At 38.9% G+C, this 23,722-nt stretch overlaps 1 protein-coding gene and 1 long non-coding RNA gene across 2 annotated transcripts in view; one reads left to right on the forward strand and one right to left on the reverse strand.

The window, feature by feature from the left end:
* The window catches only part of MYLK4 (myosin light chain kinase family member 4), a 75,117-nt gene that overhangs the window by 49,821 nt on the left and 1,574 nt on the right, over window positions 1-23,722 (forward strand). The window contains exons 3-10 of the mRNA XM_049654943.1: window positions 9,024-9,102; window positions 12,781-12,886; window positions 15,402-15,495; window positions 15,569-15,678; window positions 16,630-16,771; window positions 19,769-19,839; window positions 20,639-20,767; window positions 21,383-21,535. Coding sequence (XP_049510900.1) covers window positions 9,024-9,102; window positions 12,781-12,886; window positions 15,402-15,495; window positions 15,569-15,678; window positions 16,630-16,771; window positions 19,769-19,839; window positions 20,639-20,767; window positions 21,383-21,535 — 884 coding nt within the window. The remainder of the gene's footprint in view (window positions 1-9,023; window positions 9,103-12,780; window positions 12,887-15,401; window positions 15,496-15,568; window positions 15,679-16,629; window positions 16,772-19,768; window positions 19,840-20,638; window positions 20,768-21,382; window positions 21,536-23,722) is intronic.
* On the reverse strand, window positions 9-2,875 carry LOC125939463 (uncharacterized). The gene is made up of 2 exons (XR_007463066.1): window positions 2,800-2,875; window positions 9-144 (listed from the first exon to the last, which is right to left on the reverse strand). It is a non-coding gene; the product is annotated as an uncharacterized LOC125939463 (long non-coding RNA).

A 23,722-nucleotide genomic window follows, 5' to 3' on the forward strand; every position in this document is an offset into this window, starting at 1 on the left:
TCACCTCACCTGAGGAGCACTGAGCTCCTGGGAGCCTCTGCCAGCAGACACACCTCCATGAGCCCGCCTGTGGCCAGAGGCTGCACAAAAACGTAGATTGCTTACTCAGAGCAGGAGACAGGAGATGGAGTGATAAAAGTGAACCTAAAATAAAAATTAAAAAGCACACTGAGAACACCATGTGAAATGAATGCTTGTAAAACTGTCTGCGGCAGGAAGAAATAGAAGAGTTTTATTAGGTGATGAAAAAACACTGTAAACTTCATGTGAAAACATTCCAAGGTTGAGTCTTGTGTAGTTTATATAAAAGAGGAAACTTAGTAAGACTCGTTTTAATCAAATGAATATCAAGGAGCTATAATCCCATTTATACCTGGATTTCAAATTGGTTATTCTCTTTCTGTGTCTCTCACGCGTAGGTGCGCGCGCATGCACACACACACACACAAACACACACACTGTTGCACTTTCTTAGGAACCTCGCTGCACAGTTTTTGAAATGCTCAGGTGCTTGCTTTTCTGGTGGCAGAACCCCAAGAAGGCAGAGGTATGCCACCATTTATGGTTCTCAGATATGCTTTTGTGTAAAGTGCTATAAATAATTCTACACCCTGTGAAGTGGTGATTCTGCACTTAACCCAAGTCCTCTCCTCTTCTGCTCACCTCCGTTTTGGTGGAGGAATTAAATCACTTTCAATTACTAAACTCTGACCAGGAAGCAAGGCAGAGGATTTCAGGTGTGGTTGGAAATGCTGGCTTTTTTTTTTTTTTTTTAATTTGCTTGCCCTCCCTGGATGCCCCTGATATCACTTTTGGAGGGGAGGTTTTGTGGTCTCTGGGGCAGTCTACCTGAGGCTAATTTCCACACATGTGTCCCTGGGTGGTCGGCAAGGAAGAGGCAGTGGTTTGCTGGATAATCTGTGGGGGAGAGGATCAAAGACCATTGCTGGTGGGTGGGAGGATCTGGGAGTTAGAGGAACACCACATCTCCAGGATTATTACTATCATTCAAAACTGTGGCACAGCAGCCTGGGTGGCAAGAAGCACTCAGGAGAAAGAAAAATAACCCAGAGGGGAGCTGGGCTGGAGTACACAGAGGCAATGGCTCCCAACACCTGCAGAAGGTTGGAGTCACTGGGGGGTGTGTCTGTGATTGTGGGGCTGGGGCAGGGGAGGATATTAAAAAACCCAAGTGTCCATCCCTACCCCCTCTATAGGGGCAGGACTCAGGCATCAAATATTTTCAAACACCTAATTCCCTCAAAGTTTTGACCTTGTAAGAGCAAAGGAGGGGTTGGGTCTGGAAGGTGGGGGATGACGTGTGGCCATCCAAAGTCATGTTGGTAGTTTGGGAAAAATGAGCAGTTTTAAGTCAGAGGGCTCAGCATTTTCTGTCTGGGGAGGACAGAAAGTTGGCAATGAAAGGGAAATTAAAAAAAAAACATGAGTCTATTTATAAGATGTTTTTGGTAAGCTTATCCATCAGGCATAAAATGAGGAAGAAGCACAATCTATTTGATCAAAGTGCTTAATGTGACTAAATATTTAGGTGAAGATTCTTAACTTGTTTGAACTGGTTCTTCTGAAATTGACAGAGGCAGGCTGAATAGAATGGAAGAGAGCCATTTTTTTTTTACTGATTTGTAGCTCCATCCATAGCCTGGCCACTGAGATGGCGGGGCAAATATTAGGGGTCTGCCACTCCCTGACCTGCTGGTCTTTGTACACTTGTTCAGGACTGAACATAAGGCCCGCATGGTCTTGCCAGAACAAGGGGGTTATTGGAATAAGAAAACCTGAAAGTGTATTTAAATTAAGGGAAGTCTGTAGTCAATAAAGAATAACTTCATACAGTTCATTTGACCATTGCTATTCCCTATTCAGTCTTTTCCTGTTAGAGGAGACAGTTAAATGTGGTAGCACACTTTTTTTTTTTTTTTAATATAGTACTGCTCAACAGATCATAAAGTAAAATAACCCACGTATCTTCAACTGAAAAGATGGCCCAATTAGCCTTTCCTGAATGAACCTTTAATTTCAGGCCCTTTTTTGATTTATATCTTCGAGGAATTTTATTTACTTGATTTCTGAATGAAGCACTGTCCATGTCAGTGGATGCATCAGAAGACTTTATTTTCCTGGCAGGGTTATTTTCTCAGGTGACTATTTGATTATCTCTGATGTTCTCAGTAGCACAGGGAGGTTCTGAGGCTGAGGTTAACACTTTCCCTTCCTGGATTCAGTCAATTGGATCCTGTCCTGCCTTATTCTACGCCAGTCCCTATGGACCATGAAACAGGTTATTGCTTTGTTAACATTCCTTTAATCAGTCAGGGACTTCAGGGAGTTTTCTCATTTAGTGCAAGAATTTGAGCATGCCCTGAAGATGAAAAGAAATAGATTTATTTTACAAATGAACTTTAAAATTATCTTCCATACTCAAGCAAGGATATGTAGTTTTGATATTTCCTATGAACGTTCCTTTGTATTTATTTTAGTCTCTGTTTTTTTTCCTCTCCCTGATAATGAACCTGATCAAAGTTTAACAAAGTTGGGGTACCTGGGTGGCTCAGTCAGTTAAGCATCTGACTCTTGGTTTCAGCTCAGGTCTTGATCTCACTGTTTGTGAGTTCGAGACCCGCATAGGGCAGAGCCTGCTTGGGATTCTCTCTCTCTCCCTCCCTCCCTCTCTCTCTCTCTCTCTCAAAATAAATAAATAAACTTAAAAAAAGTTTAACAAAGTCATTATAAATTGTTAAAATTTTGTTTTTGTATTTCTAGGCATTAGGTTAAAATTACCAAAAAGTGTTCATCGCAGCATCTCCACAAGCAGTGAGATGAAAAGCCCTCAGCTCAGGGTATGCAGTTAGTGTAGTCATGTGCCATTGTGATGTTAAGAAAACAGTTTTCCATGGCAACCGTAATCCCCAAATGCAGGGCTGTGGATATCACTCACCATCAGTTAAGTGATGCAAAAGGATATGAGCATCAGTGACAGGGATGCATTTCAGATGGTGCCTAGGGTAGTCAGGCTTTTCAGTGACGCAGCCTGATTAAAGAATGTTCTCAGACTGAGGGTACACTGGTCCTGCAGGCACTTCTTTCCTTTACTGCACATGGGTTCACCAAGCATATTCAGAATCTGACCCTTGTGTGGTGCTGGGGGAAAAAAGGTGAAGAGAAGGGTCCATGCCCCAGTAGGGCGACAGGCCTGTCAAGTGACATACAGTAACCTGGAAAATGATCACTGCATTGTGGACGTCCAGAGGAGGCTACAGCTATTTTGTCTTTCTGTTCTTTTAAAGTTAAATCCACTTTAAGATAGATTTTTTAAAAAGATCTTTTTCTTTTTATTTTTTTAGTTTATTTATTTTGCAAGAGAGGGAGTGAGAGAACAAGTGGTGGGGGGGCAGAGGGACAGAGAGAGAGGTAGAGAATCCCAAGCAGGGTCTGCACTGCCAGCACAGAGCCTGATGTGGGGCTTGAACTCAGGAACCATGAGATCATGACCTGAGCCAGAATCAAGAGTGGGTCACTTACCCAACTGAGCCACTCAGGTGCCCTGGATTTTTTTTTAAGTAGGCTTCATGCCCAGTGCAGAGCCCCATGTAGGGCTTGAACTCATGACCCTGAGATCAAGACCTGAGCTGAGGATCAAGAGTTGGATGCTTAACTGACTGAGCCACCAAGGCGCCCCTCAGAAAGATTATTTAAAGTTGATTTTTATTGAATGGAAATGGAAGAAGAATGAGGGAAAGTTGTTCACGTGAACTAATTTTCCTTTTGGTTTCCCACAACTTTGAGGGGAGGGAGAGTTGTAGGGTACAACTGGGACAGACTTGTGGTCCGTGGTGGGAGTGAAGGACCCTGCACCTGGGAGTGTACCCAGGTAGGTGGGCACATGCTTCTAGGTGGATGTTGCCTTCCTGCTCAGCTCTTGATTCTATGGCAGTCAGTGAAACTGCATGAAGACAAGAGTATAAAGTGCATACAATTGGTCAAAATTGTGAAAATGGTCATTAAGCAATGAATCTTGACCTCTAGAAAGTAGTTTGCAAGAAATGAACTGATCATTCTAGTTATGTACTTGTCCTTGTACCTGCTCATTAGAATAATTCTTCTCTAAAATGGGCAGAAAACATGAATAGACACTTCTCTAAAGAAGACATCTGGATGGCCAACAGGCACATGAAAAGATGTTCAACGTCGCTCCTTATCAGGGAAATACAAATCAAAACCACACTCAGATATCACCTCACGCCAGTCAGAGTGGCCAAAATGAACAAATCAGGAGACTATAGATGCTGGAGAGGATGTGGAGAAACGGGAACCCTCTTGCACTGTTGGTGGGAATGCAAATTGGTGTAGCCACTCTGGAAAACAGTGTGGAGTTCCTCAGAAAATTAAAAATAGACCTACCCTATGACCCAGCAATAGCACTGCTAGGAATTTACCCAAGGGATACAGGAGTACTGATGCATAGGAGTACTTGTACCCCAATGTTTATAGCAGCACTCTCAACAATAGCCAAATTATGGAAAGAGCCTAAATGTCCACCAACTGATGAATGGATAAAGAAATTGTGGTTTATATACACAATGGAGTACTATGTGGCAATGAGAAAGAATGGAATATGGCTCTTTGTAGCAACGTGGATGGAACTGGAGAGTGTGATGCTAAGTGAAATAAGCCATACAGAGAAAGACAGATACCATATGGTTTCACTCTTATGTGGATCCTGAGAAACTTAACAGAAACCCATGGGGGAGGGGAAGGAAAAAAAAAAAAAGAGGTTAGAGGGGGAGAGAGCCAAAGCATAAGAGACTCTTAAAAACTGAGAACAAACTGAGGGTTGATGGAGGGTGGGTGATGGGTTTTGAGGAGGGCACCTTTTGGGATGAGCACTGGGTGTTGTATGGAAACCAATTTGACAATAAATTTCATATATTGAAAAAATAAAAAAATTAAAAAAAAGAATAATTCTTCTCTAAAACACATATCTCAAGGGGCGCCTGGGTGGCTGAGTTGGTTGAGCATCCGACTTCAGCCCAGGTCATGATCTTGCAGTCTGTGAGTTCGAGCCCCGTGTCGGGCTCTGTGCTGACAGCTCAGAGCCTGGAGTCTGCTTCGGATTCTGTGCCTCCCTCTCTCTCTGCCCCTCCCCTGCTCATGCTTTCTCTCTCTCTCTCTCTCTCTCTCTCACTCTGTCAAAAATAAATAAACATTAAAAAAATTAAAAAAATAAAATAAAACACATATTTCAGGAAATCAGAATGTAAGGAATAGTGTTTGTTATCTGGTAAATGGTCTCCAAATTATTTTGATTTTGCACTGTTATCAGTAACATACATTTAAGCGTATCCCAATAGGTTTATTTATAAATTATGTACATTGATAAGCAGTACATGTATATTTATTTTTATGAGTAAATTTAATATGTTACTGATTTACATTTATATTTACATATAAATATATTTACATTTATACATTTATACATATATATTTATATGTATTTTATGTATTTATATGTATTTTATATATATTTTATATGTATACAAATATATATATTTGTATACATATAAAATATATTTATACATTTATACATTTGTACATATATACATATTTATACATCTATACATATATTTACATTTATATTTACATATATTACTGATACTTGTAAATTATATATGTGTTCAATTTTATTAACACATGTTTTAAAAAATATGTAAAATATAAATTTTAAAAGAATGGAAAACAAATAGAAATGAGTTCTAACGTTTCCTTTACATTCCCTGAAGACTACTTTGGATGCACTCTGGGTACATACTCTGCACTCAGGACACCAGCCTAGAAAACCGTACAGAGTGGAGAGAGCAAAACTACGTTTTTAATACTTGCCCATTTTGGGTCCCCTTTCTTCCCTATGTCATTCTAAATGCATCGATGGATTATTATAAAAGGAATCCATATGCAGATATAGAAGTATTTATTAAGTGAAGGAATAAGTGAATTTGTGTGAAATGAGGCCCTCTTGCTCATCTTGGTAATCAGTGTGAATTTAGCAGAGGAACGTAGTCTCTGATACGATATTTATCCATTAACAGAGGGTGATATTAATCCTTACAGAAATATCATGCTTGATAGCACTGTTATGTTCTCTCTCATCAGTAGAAAATACGTTCATCTTTGAATAAGTTGTATCTACAGACTTGTGCTTCCTATTTTAGCAACTTCTGTGTTTAATAGGGAAACACAAAGTGAAAATTCTTTGTACTGAAGTTGCTGCCCAGAAACAGAAAAGGAGAAATACAACCTCTGTGTTTTGGAAATGCTTCAGTTCAAAGTTCCTCTAGATGTCAGTATTACATAGAGAAATGAAAATATAATAGCCTATGGCAATGAATAAAGACCTTCTTACCTTATTTAAATGGTAAAACATATGTGATATGTAACTGACAAAGAAAAATAACAGCCTCATTTGGAAGCTAGTTTCTAATATTCCTCAGAATCGACAGCTTCTCCTGTTGGTCACCTCAGACTGCTCCACCCAAAGAATGTTAGCACAACTGGTGGTCATTTGCCACCAACACTTCGATGACCTTAGAGGCAAATGTTCATCGATTTGGCACTCCATGGAGTCTTACCATCAAATTCTCAATTTTACATATTTTGATGAACTGAAATTGATTGATACATACCAGTTTTCACTATTAAGTCTACCTATGTTCATGTCATCAAGAATAAATTCAGAAGCACAATGCTTATCCACCAGGAGTTTTCATTTCAAAAGAGAAATACTGAAAGACACTAAAAGACAAAATTACACAATATCTTACATAGATAAGATAGTTGTTAAACTACCTTACTTGACCAATTGACTTATTTTCTAAGTTGGACTTAAATTCTATCTCTCTCTTGCCTCTCTTCTATGTTAATTCTAATCTTTTGACTGACAAATATTTATTCACTCTACTAATTTCTTTCAATTTTACACCCTTGTCTCTTAATCTTCTTTCTTATATCTTGTGGTATGTGCTGTGTGATAGATATTCAGTAAATACTAACAACGTATCTTGCCTATAATCCTCTATCTTTTTTTAATAAGTGACAGTACAATGTAGTAATTAAGAAAGAGCACAGAATACACTTGGCTAAGCGGCAGACTTTGGCGCAGGTCATGATCTCACGGCTTCTGAGTTTGAGCTCCGTGTTGGGCTCTGTGCTGACAGCTCAGAGCCTGGAGCCTGCTTCAGATTCTGTGTCTCCATCTTTATTCCCCTCCCCCACTCATGCTTTGTCCCTTTCTCTCTCTCTCAAAAATAAATAAACATTAAAAAAATTAAAAAAAAAATGAAAGAGCACAGAATGAAGTAGACAACTGATTAATAATCTTGGTTAAATCATTTCTGAACTATATAACCCTCAGAAATTACCCAATATCATTATAAAATGGGGCTAATAGTGTCTCTATCCCAAAGGGTTGCTATGAGAATCAACAGAGTTAATAACATGCTTAGAAATATGCCTAGTATGAAGACATGGCTTAGTGTATATTAACCATCATCATCATCAAAATCATCACCACTATCATTATCATTGTCGTCATCATCATCATCATCATCACCACCACTATCATCATCATCGACATCATCACTACCACCATCATCATCATCGACATCATCACCACCACCATCATCACCATCAATCACTATATTTCAGTGTCTGGGCTAAGTGCCAAGGACTCAAAGATGAATCAGTCTTTTTGCCCATTTAAGGCCCACAAGCTAGTGGGAAACTGACAGGGAAAAAAAATGTTTAAAAGTGTTGGAAGTGATTCTGGGATGGGCATATAAACTGAGTGCTGTGTGCAGAGAAGAGAGCAACTGGCTTTGCCTGAGCAAGTGAAAGAACATTTTTCCTGCACTTTCACTTAAAAGAAGTTACAGACTCCGAGGTTCTCATCTCTAATTTTGGTTTTACACAGATTTACTAAACATATCTCTGTGTTTCCAGGTCTCTATATGAAAAATGGAAATGCTCTGAACCTATGGTATTGTCCCTTGGATTATTTAAAAGTACATTTGCAGTTTGTCTTGAAGACTCCAAGCTGCGCTTACACAGCGTTTCATGCTTGCAAGTCACCTGAAGGCAAATTTTGCTCTTTCCAAAGAAAAGAAGACTGATTCTTTGGGCATTCATACAATTTCATTAATTTACATTGCATAACTTCAGAATTTTGTGATTATTTGGGTGGATGGGGCTAATATTTACCTTTTATATGGCATTTAAGAAAAGCAAATTCAGAGAAGCCAGGACTCTGAGAAGGATGTTTATCTGCTTAGGAAAGGGGCCATCTGTTTTAAGCAGTGTGAAAGCTCATTTATGAAAGCTTACTTACTTTAGTCTTCTGCTTTCTGGTTTATAAAACCTATTCAGATATATCCTCTCATTTTCATTTGATTTACATGTGAACCATATCAAGACAATACAAGCAGAGGTCACAAGTGATACATACATTATCAACATCCTTTAATCTATTCACAAAGATGGGCCTTCTTTTACAATGCCAGTTCATGAAGATGGGCCTTCTTTTACAAACAATGCCAGAGTTTAACAGAATTTTTTTTCAAAATAGTGAGTCCATTTGTTTCCAAATATTGTAGTCTATACATGAAATGAAGGGTTTCATTAATTCAGACTGTCCTGCTCTCTAAATTACTATTAATTTTAGTGGGTTTTTTTTTCCGTATTTGAATCATGTAATACAGTTGTTTTCAGTCTGGGATGATTTTGTCCTGGGGGACACTAGCAATTTCTGGAGACATTTTTGGATATTATAGCTGGGAGGGAAGGTATCATCGTCATCTGGTGGGTAGAGGACAGAGATGCTGCTAAACATTCTATAATTCTCATAACATTTTCCACGACCAAGAATTACCCACCCCATGTGTCAGTAGTGCTGAGGTTGAGAAACCCTGATGTAATTAATATGTGACTTCAATTACTCAATTGTGTATCTACAGGGTAAGGAGAAGGCACAGTCACACCCTGGGCTGAAGGAAACGGCATCTGTCAAAGGCAAAAGGACATTGGCCCTCACAGGTAACATCTTTAGAAGACTAGATATTTATGGATTAAGAAAGCTCTGGTATGACAGTCCTGTTGTCATTCTTCTTATTCAGAGGGAGTCACATGTTCATAAAGCCCTTTGTCGGGAGAAGTGCTGTTTGAATATCTTTATCTGATTGGCTTTGGGTCCTACTAATTACTAACTAGAAAATCTTTGGGAACCCATCTGTCAGTCAATTGGTCATGTTCACTTCCACTTTGCTTTTCAAAAGCTTATATCTTCTGATAAAAAGAAACATGAATAGAAATGCCATTATGTGAAGACAAAATTATACTGATCACATGCGTCCTCCATTAAAATATTTTGTGGCTTTTAGAGAGATCTTCCCAGAAGAACCAGCTCTCCTCTGAGAAGGAAAAGGTTAATAAACTCAACAAGAAAAATTCTGAGAAGACCAATGCCTCTCTAGCTCAGAGAAGTTTTGTCACATTTCATACAGAAAGACCTCAAGACGAGGTAGAAGATTTTGCCCTAAGAAATTCCATAGAGTCAAGAGAAAATATAGACACAAGAGACATTTCAAGCACAGAGAGACTGAACAGACAAGAAAAGATTAGTGCTGGAGATGATAAACAAGCCTCTGTGGATAAAAATGAACTTCCAGTGTTCAAAGGAGAGAAAAATGGGCTTCGTTCTAAGGAAGACACTAGTGAAAGAGAAGTTGAGAAAAAAGGAGGACCAGCAATTGCAAATGAAACAGTGTTGGACAAGTGTTCAAATAAAAAGCAGTATGTTGATAAAACTAATGGTGATCAATTCTATGAAAGGTAGGGCTTAAAGCATCACACACCTACAACTGATGTTTTTGGTAGATCTATGTGCTGTTGAAACTTAAGGCCATATCAAAAGAATAACTGAAGTGAGTTTTTAAAGCAGTGGTTTAGAAAACGGTTTCCCAGCTTCTGTGGGTTTTTCTTGGCCATGTTCTCTTGCTATTACTTTTTCTTCTTGCCCGTGAAATTTTCAGGCATTTTTATTGTTTTCTCCTACCAACTGATAGGCAAAGATAATGATTTTTATCAATCAATATTTTCTAGAGATCAAATAAAAAGTTCTTATTTTCAGCAATATGGAGCACATCCTTTCTAAGATCAGGAATTGAATAGTGATCAGATTTATCTGTAAGTTAAAAAGCTAATTCTTAAAAAGTTTACCCACCCCATTATAGATGATAAATTGTCTGTTTTCTAGAATATTTTGAGGATGGAGTAAGAAGTAGATTATTGAATGACTCTTCCTCAACTGCAAAGTTTCACATATAAATGCAGAATTATTCAGCCAATCAATTACTCTGTGTTATAATGGATCATAGAATCTATCTGGACAGAGTGTCCAAATTATATGTGAGTTTTTTAGGGAATTACAATATAATTTTTATTTCATTTATTAATAACGTATTTGACACCTAATTATGGAGAAAAATCTAATTTTGTAAGAATTAAACATAAAGACTGTTGTTTATTAAGAAAATCCATCACTGCAAAGATGTGCTTGGTAAGGTCTGGAGCTGTTAAAAACTGAAGTTAGTTCAATTCTTTCATCAATAAAGGTTTACATCTCTCTGTTAATATTCAGAGAGATGATTGCATCCTTTATTATACTTTAATTTAGTAATTTCTCTCTTCTATAAGAAAAGGAAGTGAAAAAAATGAAGATCGAATTAGCTAGGTATTCATAAAATGACTACTCTTGTAAAGGGCCAGTGGACAACTTGCAGGGCACAATGAGGTCATCAGGGAGAGTTTCTGGGATCGTAGTTATCTATACCTGTTCTTGTGCTGCTTAGTTTGTTGGGGAAGCATACTGCTCTATTTTATCCCAAATGCTGAAACAGCCAACTCTCTATCATGAAGCTTATGACCCTTCACCAAAACACCCTGTTAAGGAAGCTTTAGTTCTAAGAATTTTGACCATCTGAAAGTTATCTCCTTGAATCTTTGAGAGCTGCAGCTGGATTTTATTTTCCAGGTGTATCAGCAATGTAAAAGCCATTTCTACATCACGAATCCTGGAAAATTCAGCAATAGCACCCATTTTCCAGAATGCTGAGCAAGCAGAGCATATTGGCAGCAGCAAGCGGCGGGTGACGGAGGAGTGCTTCATCAAAGAGGACAACAAAAAGAGCAGAATAGATGTAGCGAGTACAGGTGAAGGACATGCATTTAGGACACAGGAAACCAGACAAGCCCAGGGGAGCTTACAAGGCAACCCCCTGGAATCTGCTGGAATTAAGACCTCCAGACAGCAAGATCTGGTGACCCCATTGGGTAGGAAATGGCTTTTGTTTCAGTCTTTTGAAGCTTCTTAACCTTTTTCCAGCAAGCATTTCCAACTAAATTTCACTTAGCCTAACAGCCTGAAGGAGACATAATGCCATACTGATGCCATTTGTGTTTGTAACTCAATCACCTTTTTTTTTTTGTCTGAAGAGATGAATGCCACCAAGAGAATTCTTTCATGACTTCTTTAGTTTCCAGCATTTTTACGATGTGAGAGATGAATGTCTATATCAAGTCAGTTTCCTGGAGACTTCTATTATCTGAATTTTTAAAAATATTAACACTTGGCAGAGTGCCTAGCACAAGATAAGTGCTTGAGAATTATATGTTGAATAAATTTAAAGTTCTGAAGGCAAAGTTATTATTTACTCACCTCCCTTTTTATCCTTTGTGTGCATGTAAGAAGCTGCCTGTGGTAGACGCTTAAATAAGTAATAAATGGGGAAATGAATAGGTTCACGGAAAGCAAGCCATGGAAAAGTAGAAAGAATACTGCAATATTACTGAGTATGTGTTTTAGAACCAATCAGGGTGTGGACTAGAGTTTAAACACTTAGAGGAAATTTGAGAGCTGTATAATACGTCCTTAGCCAGCTTTACTGGTTCTTTTATTTCCAGCCAAGAAAAATTCATCTTCGTGCTTTTAATGTACCTTAAATAAAGGTTAAAATATTTTGGAAAGTAATATATAATAATATCAAACATTTCAATGACATGAAAAAAAACTTTTCATCTTTCTCTCTTTGCTTTAATCAAAATAATGGATATTATCAATGGTGCCTTTTTTTTTCGTGGTTCAGTTTCTCATGTTCGAATTTTCATTTTTGGGCTTGGGAGGATCACCTGTGTGAACCATATTGTGGTTGGAGATTTTCAACTACTGTGACATTTCTAAAAGTTGTCCTGAAGATGGTATAAACCATAGTTTTGTGGTCCTGACATTCTTTCTCAAAGATGTCAGGTATCACCTACATGAATTACAGATCATAATATGAAATAAAAGCATATATTCCCAGGATTATTAGGAATAAAATAAATGGATCATTTATTTTATTATTAAATGAGCAACACTTTATTCTAATTTTTTAAAACATTTATTCATTTCTGAGAGGCAGAGTGAGGAAGGGGCAGAGAGAGAGAGAGGGAGACACAGAATTGGAAACAGGCTCTAGTCTCTGAGCTGACGCACTGAACCCGATGTGGGGTTCAAATCCATGAACCATGAGATCATGACCTGAGCTGAAGGGAGGCACTTAACCAACTGAGCCATCCAGGCGCCCTTTGCAACATTTTATTCTGAGACCCAATCGTGGTGCTGGAAAGAGGTCTGACTGCTTAACAAGTGGCCCTTCTTTTCCTCTTATCTTCTAGATGATGTCCCAGCTCCTCCTGCCCCCTTTAATCACCGTATTGTGACAGCCAAGCAAGCAGCAGTCAACAGTTTTTACACTGTGAGCAGAACTGAAATTTTAGGAGGGTAAGTAATGCTCAATTTAATCCTCTTTCAACAAAAGAAGAGCATTTTCAAAGAGACAGATCCTGAAGATTTCATAAAGTGTTTGCTAGTCTTGACCTGAGAACCAGAAACATCATAAACAAACATTTTAAGAGATTTTAACCATTTCTGAAAATCGCCACTGATGTCAGAAAGATTGATGTGGGGACAGTGACTAAACTCCACATTTATTATCTGCTTTACTTCCCATGTTGTAATGTCTGAAAGTGGGACAAACCCCATGTGAGTCACCAGAAGGTTTAGAAGCTGTCCAAAACTTGAAAACGGAGACACTAAATGTAGAAATGAGCGAACACAGTGTATTTCTTGTGGCATATATCTTTTTTATCACTGTTGTTGGTTTTCCATTTAGGTTTTTACTGGATTAATTATTATTATCCACTTCAGTTGATTACTTCCCTCACTGAAGAATTTATTTGAAGGACATCTAAATGTACACTCTCTCCCTGAAGAAGGAAGAAAGAGTAAAGCCCATCAGAGACCAAGTTTATTCCTAGGAGATATTCCTCTTCGATGTCAATCACAACCACCCTTTGATGTTTTGTCATTTAAAGTCTAAAGTATAAAGTTTACTGCCGTCAGCATATCTATGTGAAATAGCAAGAGGAAGCAGACCATTTTTACTAATAGGCCCCAAGTTTCCTTACCAACACATGGAAAATATGCATAGCAACTATCGTGCATGTTTCTGCACTGGTCAGTGGGGGTGTGGTCAATATTTGTGAAGTCCCTTCTTCCTCTTTCTGTTCCATATTTTTTCTGCCCTCCACCATGGGGAACCACCTGAATGTTTTACTCCTCAGCCTGTTGATTAGAGAGAACTCCCCTGAAGACTGTGAGGGAGGGCAGAGAGAGGAATGGGAATTCTAACATGTGAATAGGTGCCATGGGAGTCTTTAGCATTACTCCACATAGCAGCTCATTTCGGTCTTCGGGGAAATTAATGGCAAGCCAGCAACTGTTTCTCTGAAGGAGAAAAGTTTTTTGCAGAAGAGGCTTTGCAACAATTCCCAAGGCATTTTCTTAATCAGTAGCCATATGTGAGGTGCCTGGGGCTGTGTTTATGTGCTCCATTAAAGAGACTGCATCTGGAAAAGTAGTTGGAATTAAAGTCATCACTTGGTTTTGTTTACGGTAATGTCATTCTCTAAGACCCATCTGTTTCTGCACAGGTGTGTGGCTAAGTTGAGTGGGATGTGGTGGTACTCACCACCCTGCCTTGTCAGTTATTGCCACCACCCTCACCTCTGCAGTTCTCCAGGACTGTGGTGGACCTTAGGTTCACAGTGTTGTTCAGGAAGCTTCCCTTTTCTACCCTGCCATGATAGCCACATTGCACAAGCAGGCACCTGTGCTCTATTTTACTAACTCAGGAATCAAAGCAAGAAGTCAAATTAAAAAAAAAAATGCTTATTTATTTTGAGAGAGAGAGGGAGAGAGAGAAAGCATGTGTGCATGTGAGAGGGGGAGGGGCAGAGAGAGAGGGAGAGAGAATCCTAAGCAGGCCCCACACTGTCAGCACAGAGCCTGATGTGAGGCTCGATCTCACGAACCGTGAGATCATGACCTGAGCCAAAATCCAGAGTCAGATGCTTAACTAACTGACTGAGCCACCCAGACAATCCAAGAAGTCACATTTTAAAATTGTTAATGATTGTGTATTTCTGTATGTGATCACATTTGTAAGAAGCTGTCCTTCATAGTATATATAAATTTATATCCAAGCTAAACTGTTGAACATTTTATAGGTGATTATGCAATATGAATTTTTATTATATTTATCTATATGCAATATTGTTATTATTTTATTTATATGCAGTTTCCAAGAATAATTTTACAATCCTCGCCTATAGCCTGTATTATTCATATGCTTACAAAGCCTAGCTTATTACATTCATATGTATTCAGAAAGATTCTATTTTTTTCTATAACACAAATTCTCAAATTTTAGGGGGCCTATGAATCACCCAAGGAACATTGTGAAAATATAGATTCTGGGGCCTCACCCTGTATTCTTGCCTCAATAGTTCTGGGTAGGACCGGGAAACCCCTCAGCAGATTCAATGACCATGACCGATAGATACACGTTGACATTGTTTTAGAAGTTTTGGGGCGCCTGGGTGGCGCAGTCGGTTAAGCGTCCGACTTCAGCCAGGTCACGATCTCGCGGTCCGTGAGTTTGAGCCCCGCATCAGGCTCTGGGCTGATGGCTCGGAGCCTGGAGCCTGTTTCAGATTCTGTGTCTCCCTCTCTCTCTGCCCGTCCCCCGTTCATGCTCTGTCTGTCTCTCTCTGTCCCAAAAATAAATAAAAAACGTTGAAAAAAAAAATTAAAAAAAAAAAAAAAGAAGAAGTTTATTGGCTACAGTAGATGCACTAATAGGTTTGCTCATTCAAACCCCAAAGGAGAAACGCCCTGACAACCCCATCTTCCACTTGGCCCTACCTCATGCTATACACATGCTCTTCTCTGGCAGGGGGCGCTTTGGCCAGGTACACAAGTGTGAAGAGAAAGCAACAGGTCTGAAGCTGGCAGCTAAGATCATCAAGACCAGAGGCACAAAGGATAAGGTAAAGGCCGTGCAACGTGGATCTCTCCTTACCCTCATCTTCGCCTCACTAAAGCACCTTTCCTTCTTCTTAGGATGAAGTAAAGAACGAGATCAACATCATGAACCAGCTGGATCATGTGAACCTCATTCAGCTCTATGACGCCTTTGAGTCTAAGAATGACATTGTGCTGGTCATGGAGTAGTGAGTGTTCTCCCTGCCCCTCCCTCCCCTGAACCAATGCATGCACCCATCCAGATCATCCCACAGAACCCATGACTATGCGGCTGCAGCTCTTTCCTGCTTCAGAAGTCATTAGATCCATGCTTGGTGCACCTCTGATTCTGATTGGTGTGTATTAGACAATTGCATCAGTTTCAGAAGGAAAATTACTTAGGAATACACATCTCCATGTGTGACTTTACTGAGATGAAGTAGAATGACAGCATAGATGTAGTTTTATATCGAAGTTATACTGTCAAATATCCAGCTTAAATATTATTCTGGTTAGCCTGGAGGAACATGACCTTTGACCTACATTTTATTTTCAACTTAATCATTAATGCAAAGTTCACATCAAATTCTTAATAATTAGGGTTAAGATAGTTTCATTTAAATCACTTTTATAGAAAATTAATAGGTATTTAGTTAGAAAATGAGTAGTTTTAACTAACGCTGAATTAGTATTGTGATTCGGTTCATTCTTTCCTCTGCTTGGGGTTTCTTTATCATTGTACAATAGAAATTTTGGATAATAAAAAGTCCAGCATCAGAAGCACATAGAAACACTTTAACACTGAAATTAGTCTGAGAAGACCCTGTTTGACCTTCGTTTGGTATTTGGGATTCCTCTCCCTGCCTTTGTAGAGTCTTCTTTATCTTCTATGTGTTAGAGAATGGCAGATGTGGACTCACCCCAGAGCTGCAGCCACTGGATGACAGAGACCTTAAGACTTTCTAGTTGTGAAATTGATGATAGATAAAGTTAAGGTCTTCAGCCTAAGCATCATCTAACTGAGAGAGTGACAGAGGTGAAGAAATCACTCTGTGCATACATTCCTTGGAAGAGTTATGGGAGCTTAAACACCGGGCTGCCACTATAAGAAATGGCTGTAGGACTCATGACTCAGGACTTTGTTCCTCTTCCCTCTTCAGCGTGGATGGAGGGGAGCTGTTTGATCGCATCATCGATGACAACTACAATCTGACAGAGTTTGACACCATCCTGTTCATCAAGCAAATATGTGAGGGCATAAGACACATGCATCAGATGTACATTCTCCATTTGGATCTGAAGGTAGAACATATTTTGTATGGTATGAAATGTAAACCCCTCCCTCCCCTTCCTCCTCTGGATCAGTGGGCCCTGTCAGATACTATATATCAGCTTGGGAAATCCATGCTGGTATGAAGTGTTATGTTTGGGAATTAATAAAAATCTGGATTCTTAGCATCATCTCCTCATTTCCAACTTTTGTCACCCCCTAATATTTTCATGTCTGCATCTTTAGGGACTATTATCCAGATTCTTGTAACTTGCTTGTGTTAAAGGAATCCATATGGGAGATGCTTTCCCTAAATGTTTAGAACTAAAACCACCACCACCACCACCATGGTCTCCTTGTTGTGTCCCTCTCATTTTTAGAATAAGTAGGTGGGAGGATTTTAGCTAACTCAGAATTCACTAGTGGTAGCCAAACTTTCTATCTCCCCAAGCATCCCTAGCAGTCTCACAAATTTTTAGGAGGTTCTGAACATTAGGGATTTGTTTTCTTGTGGGCATGCTAGAGCACTGGGTTGAAACCTATGGCAGAGTGGGATACAGGGCAGCCAGAAGGGTAGAGCTAAAATGCTAAGGAGCAGAGAAGGCTGGTGGCATTATGATGGACATAGTGGGGAGCCTATGTGAGCAGCAGGGAGCCAAGCCACCTTCCTTTCTTCTTTTATTTAATGATCCTTCCCTTTTGATCTCTCTCCTATTATGAAGTGCCTAGAATTGGACTATACATAGTTACAACCAGTGAAAGACCCAAGCTCAATAACTCTGATCAGTTCTAATATTGGGGCTAAGTATCATAAGCTGCTTCTTCTTGTGTGGCTCAATCATTTTCTCATTTCCCTGTTTGCACAACATGACCATGATATAAAATACATATTCTATAGAACATACCATCTATTGCAAGTCATAGGGGATTGTAGAGCTAAACAAATCTAACTTCCTTAAGTCGGCTTCCATGGTCCTCTCTTCTTATAATTTGGCTTCCCTCACTGTCTTGATTTATGTGCACTACCTCTCCTATTCACAGGGCAGGAGGAAGTGGTCTATAAAAGACAATGTCATAGGTTAAAAATCATTAGCAAAGCCCTTGGCTACAAACTGAGTTCTGTAATGTGTATTTTCATGAAGCATTTTCAATGAGTGTAGATATTCTGCAGATATCCCTAAAGGGATTTGATTGGCAACTGAAACTAGGACTTGACCTATCATAAGTCAAACAGCTCTGTATGTGGCTTCATAACATTGATTGAGGACTTGCAATGGGCAATTTTAGTTATGGCTTGTAGGTAAAGATTAACAGTAAAGGCAAAAGCTGGGTGGGTCATTAAGGACCACTCATCCCTTGCAGAAGTCTCCTTGGAAGGAAAATGGCCAAAAATATTAAGAATTCTTGTTACCATGGAGGAGAGATTAAAAGTGACTTAAAAATGGTCTTCTTTATATTTTTCTGTGTTTCACAAATCTCATTCAATGAATATGCTTTAATTTAATAATTAGAAAAAATTTAACTTTTTGAAGTATCCTCAAAACTGTTTCTTTACATTCAGCAAACATATTTTTATGTCACAGTATTCTTCGACAACTGAACAGCTTTATACATGATTGATCAGTTATTTGAGCATGAAACCAAATGTTCTTATGTAGCATCCATTCTCTATAAATAGCTTTTACTTGTAGACATCAGTTTTAGAGATATTTTAGAAAAAGGCCTCCAAAGACATTATGTCAACCAAATGGACCATTGAATATTGATAAGGAGACACTACTACATCATTTCATAAAGTGCTTAGTTTCTGATCTCATTTGAACCTACTCTCCACCCAGACAAATAGGGGAGGGACAGCCATGGTGCCACCTAAAAGGACATAGGATCTGGGGGATTCAGCAACTCAGCTAATGCACCCCAGCTCTTAGGAAAGAGTTGGAATTAGACCTTGAGAGTTCCAGGCAATTCTTTGAAAACTTTATTTCTTTTTTTATGGATGACCTTGACTTTATTACTTTTTTAATTTTTTAGAAGTTTATTTACTTTGAGAAAGAGAGAAAGAGAGAGAAGGAGCACAGGAGGGGCAGAGAGAGAGAGAATCCTAAGCAGGTTCCACATTGTCAGCGCAGAGCCTGATGTGGGCTTGAACTGATGAACCATGAGATCATGAACTGAGCTGAAATCAGACGCTTACTGAGCTTCCAAGGCACCCTGGCTGACCTTGACTTGAAATGAAATTCCTTATTTTTCTCAGACCTCAGTTTTCCAGACTTAACAAATACAGACACACTTGTAAGACATTCTATAAACGCTGAGTTCCATGCAGTGCTACTATCTATGCTTCTCCCTCTTCACCCAAGACAGTTGGATTGGCACAACAAAGTCTATCCAGAGTCAAACTCCAAGGGAACACTTAGTCAAGGGTTTAGGCATTGAGAAAAAACTCAGCAAAACTTTGGAATTGCTGAGAGTGAAGAATGAATGGGGGGGAAGCCTTTCTCTTACACATGACTTTCTCAAAGAGTAAGCACAAAGGGAAAATCTGGAGGTCAGGAGCGTTCACGTTATATTGCATACTCAGTGTGGCTGTTTAAATGAATCAGGCCATTTCTCCTGGAACTCATAAATCCTTGGGAAAGATATTCCTCCAAGAAGGGGAAATTCATACTTAATAATTTTAGGGGGGCAGATGTCAAGTCTGAGACAGCCTCCACCAGTCCATTTGAAAGGTACTGAAGCAGCCCCCTTGTCTTTCTTTCCTCAAGGAGGCCTCTGACTGAACTCACACATTATGGTAAACTGCAGAACCAGGGAGAGGGACAGGCAGGGTAATGCAAGGTTGGCAGGGTACCCACAACCTCATCCACCACATAATTAAAGGAGAAAATACCCACACAGACAAGCCAGCCCCAAAGTGAAAGGCCTGATATGTTTTTCCTGAGCATCGTTGTATTTTTAGTTGTGGTTCGAGGACAATTTGAGTGAATGATGATTGTTTTCATTGCTAATGTGTCTCTTTCTCCTGGCAGCCTGAGAATATCCTGTGTGTGAATCGGGATGCTAAACAAATAAAAATTATTGATTTTGGATTGGCCAGAAGGTATGTGTATTTGGACATAGGTACATGAATGAAGGTAGGGAGCATGATGGATGCCCTTTCTTTGCAAAGATAAGTCTGATATACCTTTTGGTTTTATACTGTTATTTAGAATTAACTTAACAAAAATTATATCCCAGCCTTACCTTGCTGATTTTGGAATTGGAATGTTTAGAAATTTCTACAGTGCATCTAAGAAAAAAATATAAAAAACTTAAAATCTAATACAGTAAAGTTATTAAATTTGAAGACATTAATTTAGAATTTGTAATTTTCTCTTAGTCTTTTATAATTGTTCTATCTGTAAAGAGAAGATTTACTTTAAAAAATAGGTAGTGTAAACAAGATGGCAAAAGTTTCTGGTATGCTTAAGCTTCTTAAGTGAACAAAGAGTTTACGTAAACTTCAGCACATTAATGTTGAATATAAAATGATTGTAAATTATTGCATTTCATTTATTCATTAATATGGGCTTATTCAAGCCATTGACATGTCAAAGATTTTATCAGTTTTCTTTTGTTATAATTCAGGTGTTCTAATTATTCTGACTGGCTTTTCCCACCACTGTTTTAGATTATTAAGGCTTTAGAGTATGAATTATTACTCTTAAACTACTGGAATTTTTTTTTACAATTTTTTAACACTATTTCTTAAATATGTGATTTCCCTTAAAGTCTGTGTATTTTAAATTTGCTGTTTGGCTGAAGTTATTTTGTCTAACAGACTACATCTTTTCAGTTTCTATGATTGTTGACTTTTGATTGACCTTCTCCATCCCTCTACTTTGTTTCCTAAATTCTAGATACAAACCCAGAGAGAAGCTGAAGGTGAATTTTGGAACCCCAGAATTTCTTGCTCCTGAAGTTGTGAACTATGATTTTGTTTCCTTTCCCACTGACATGTGGAGTGTGGGCGTCATTGCCTATATGCTGTAAGCAGTTCTCCAGTCTCTCTGACACTCACAAATATGAATAAAAACCTTAAATTAGGTCTTTTAAAAGTAAATAGCATCGTGCCATATTGAGTCACTTTCTAGGCTCTGTGGATCCTGTGGGTGAAAGGAATAAATTCTTTTCCTGCACATCACCTGAAAAAGTAAATGTATGTCTACTTGTAATCACTTTAACTCTTAGGACACCACCTAATGCCATAAACATAATTAAAAAACATTAAAAAACAACGTGTGTCCTGATTTCCTAAATGACTAATGCTAGCCTTATTCCTCGGGGGTGACGCTCTGGTGTTTGCCCTCTGAGTGTGTGGCAGATTTTAGCAGCTGTAAATGCTTTAAAAAGGAAGTTGTGCTGTCCTTAGAGATTCATATTTCAGTGTAGCTGCTGACTCCATTGCTGCAGGTGTTGAATTAGGAGCTGGGGTGGGGGGAGTAAGCATTTTCTTGATTGCAAAAATACATTATAGAATTATGTTTAATTATCAGGTTATTTGCCTTCTCTCAGTTTTAAATGACAGAGCCCAAAAAAGCAACTATCTGTAAAGGATTTGAAGCTATTTAAACAATGCCCACTCTGGATCCTGTGTCTTACAGACTGAGTGGATTGTCCCCCTTCCTGGGTGACAATGATGCTGAGACCCTGAACAACATCCTGGCCTGCAGGTGGGACTTACAGGATGAAGAATTTCAGGACATCTCAGAGGAAGCCAGAGAGTTTATCTCCAAGCTTCTGATTAAGGAGAAGAGGTAATCCAAGTTTGTTCCGGGCTCTGGAAGAAGGAGGGATAATAGGGAAGCACATGCCACCACAATTCAAGTGAGATAATCCCTGAATTCCCTTAGTGACATCTCTGATGCCTGTGCAAAGTTGTAAATGGAAGGAATTTGATGCTCTTAATCTCATTTACTGAGGTCTGGGACTGGTTTGGTCCTGAGGCTTGAAAGGGGCTACAAAAACTTCCCTCCTTCTGCCTTTTTCAGTGAGGCTGTAGCAATTAGGGGCTCTTGCTAGGCCTCAAAATGAAGGGTTTGGAATAAGTTATTTCCATAACCCCTTTCACATCTACAAAGCATGTATCTGGCTCTGTGTAGGTGAACACTTAACTATCATTTCATTTGAGAACCTACTGTGGGCCAGACTGTGCCAAGTGCTGTATAGACATGCCTTTTTTTTTTTAAAAAAGTTTATTTATTTATTTATTTTGAGAGAGAGAGAGAGAGAGAGAGAGAACATGGGGAAAGGGCAGAGAGAGAGAAGAGAGAGAGAATCCCAGTCAGGCTCTTTACTGTCAGTGCAAAGCCCAAGAAAGGGCTTGATCCCATGTCTGTGAGATCATGACCTGAGCCAAAATCAAGGGTCGGATGCTTGACTAACTGAGCCACCCAGGTTCCCCAGACATGTTTTTTAACCTCCATCCATCTCCAAGATGCTGGAATTGTCATTACAGTTTTATGGATAAGACTCTAAGTAGTTTTCCTAAGATCATATGGCCAGTAATTGGCAGAACTGATAGTCATGTCAACCTTCCCCTAAGGCTGTACATTTAACTGTGATATATAACATGGCCTCATATTTTCTGTCATGTTCAAACCACATTAATTCAAAATTCAGAGGATGAAGAAGAGTGATGTTGAAATATAGGTGCTGGCATTTTAGAATTATGGTTGGGGAAGGACATTGTGATTAACTAGTCAAAAACACTCTTACAGATTTTTTAAGCTTATTTTATTTATTTTGAAAGAGGGAGAGAGAAAGAGCACAGCAGGGGCAGAGAGAGAGAGAGAGAGAGAGAGAGAGAGAGAATCCCAATCAGGCTCTGCACTGTCAGCATTGAGCCCGATGTGGGGCTTGAACTTGCAAATGATGAGATCATGACCTGAGCCAAAATCATGAGTGAGATGTTTAACTGACTGAGCCACTCAGGTGCCCCCAGATGGTTTTGTATCGAAAATATATACTAGTAAATAGTATTTAAGATTTTCAAAGCCAACAATACTTGTTTCCTTGTTTTATTATCTCTACTGCTTTTAAGTTATTAATAAACATGACCATGAACAGATAGGAGGGTGTATTTGGGGAGAGGGGATTAAAGAAGTATCATGGGCATTGGGTCTGGGGAAGTGCCTGACACAAAGGAGGCATTTTATGTATAATCCGCCCGGAAATGTGTCTGGGGCATTGAGAACAGATGTATAAAGTCCAGTCCCTGCCTTTAGGTAACACACGATCTAAGAGATAGGTGTTTTTAAAAAAGATATAACCCAATGCAGTTAATGCAAAGTTAGAGTATATTGAAAAGGGTCAGGACTGAGTCCTAAAGGATAAGGAGAACTTAGCCAGGCTGGTGGTGTCAGTATGAGGACAGGGGTAATGAAAATACATTGGTTTTATCTTTAATGGAAAGGCACAAAGCTGTTGTTACTATTATTATTTGTAGATGACTGAACACCAGGCACTGAACAGATAGAAGGTGTCAACTCTGTCAAGTTTTTGGTGGCTAAGATCCACATTTACTAAGAATCTATTTTACAGATATATTTTTATGTGTTACTGATTTAATCCTCTGGATTAAATGAGGAAATTGAGGCTGAGAGCAGTGAAGCAATCACACAGCTACTGCAGTGCAGAGTCAGAGCAAGGCCTTTTGGCCTCCAGCACCATATCCTGCCCCCTCCTTCAGTCTGAGGGTCACATTAATGCCATGGGAGGGACAATTGCACATTTGGGCAGAATGACAACTGGCTGATTATTATTGGATGAAACTAAGGCCAACACCTGATACGACTCTCATAGAATACATTTCCATGTACAAAAATAAACTTGAAATGTATTAAGAATTTAATTATTAGTACTGTGTTATTGTTAACTTTTTAATAGTCAACTTTAACAAGTTTGACATTACAGTGCAGAAATAATAATTTTTTGGGCACTAT

The sequence above is a fragment of the Panthera uncia genome (genome assembly GCF_023721935.1).
Source record: "Panthera uncia isolate 11264 chromosome B2 unlocalized genomic scaffold, Puncia_PCG_1.0 HiC_scaffold_25, whole genome shotgun sequence".
NCBI lineage: Eukaryota > Metazoa > Chordata > Mammalia > Carnivora > Felidae > Panthera > Panthera uncia.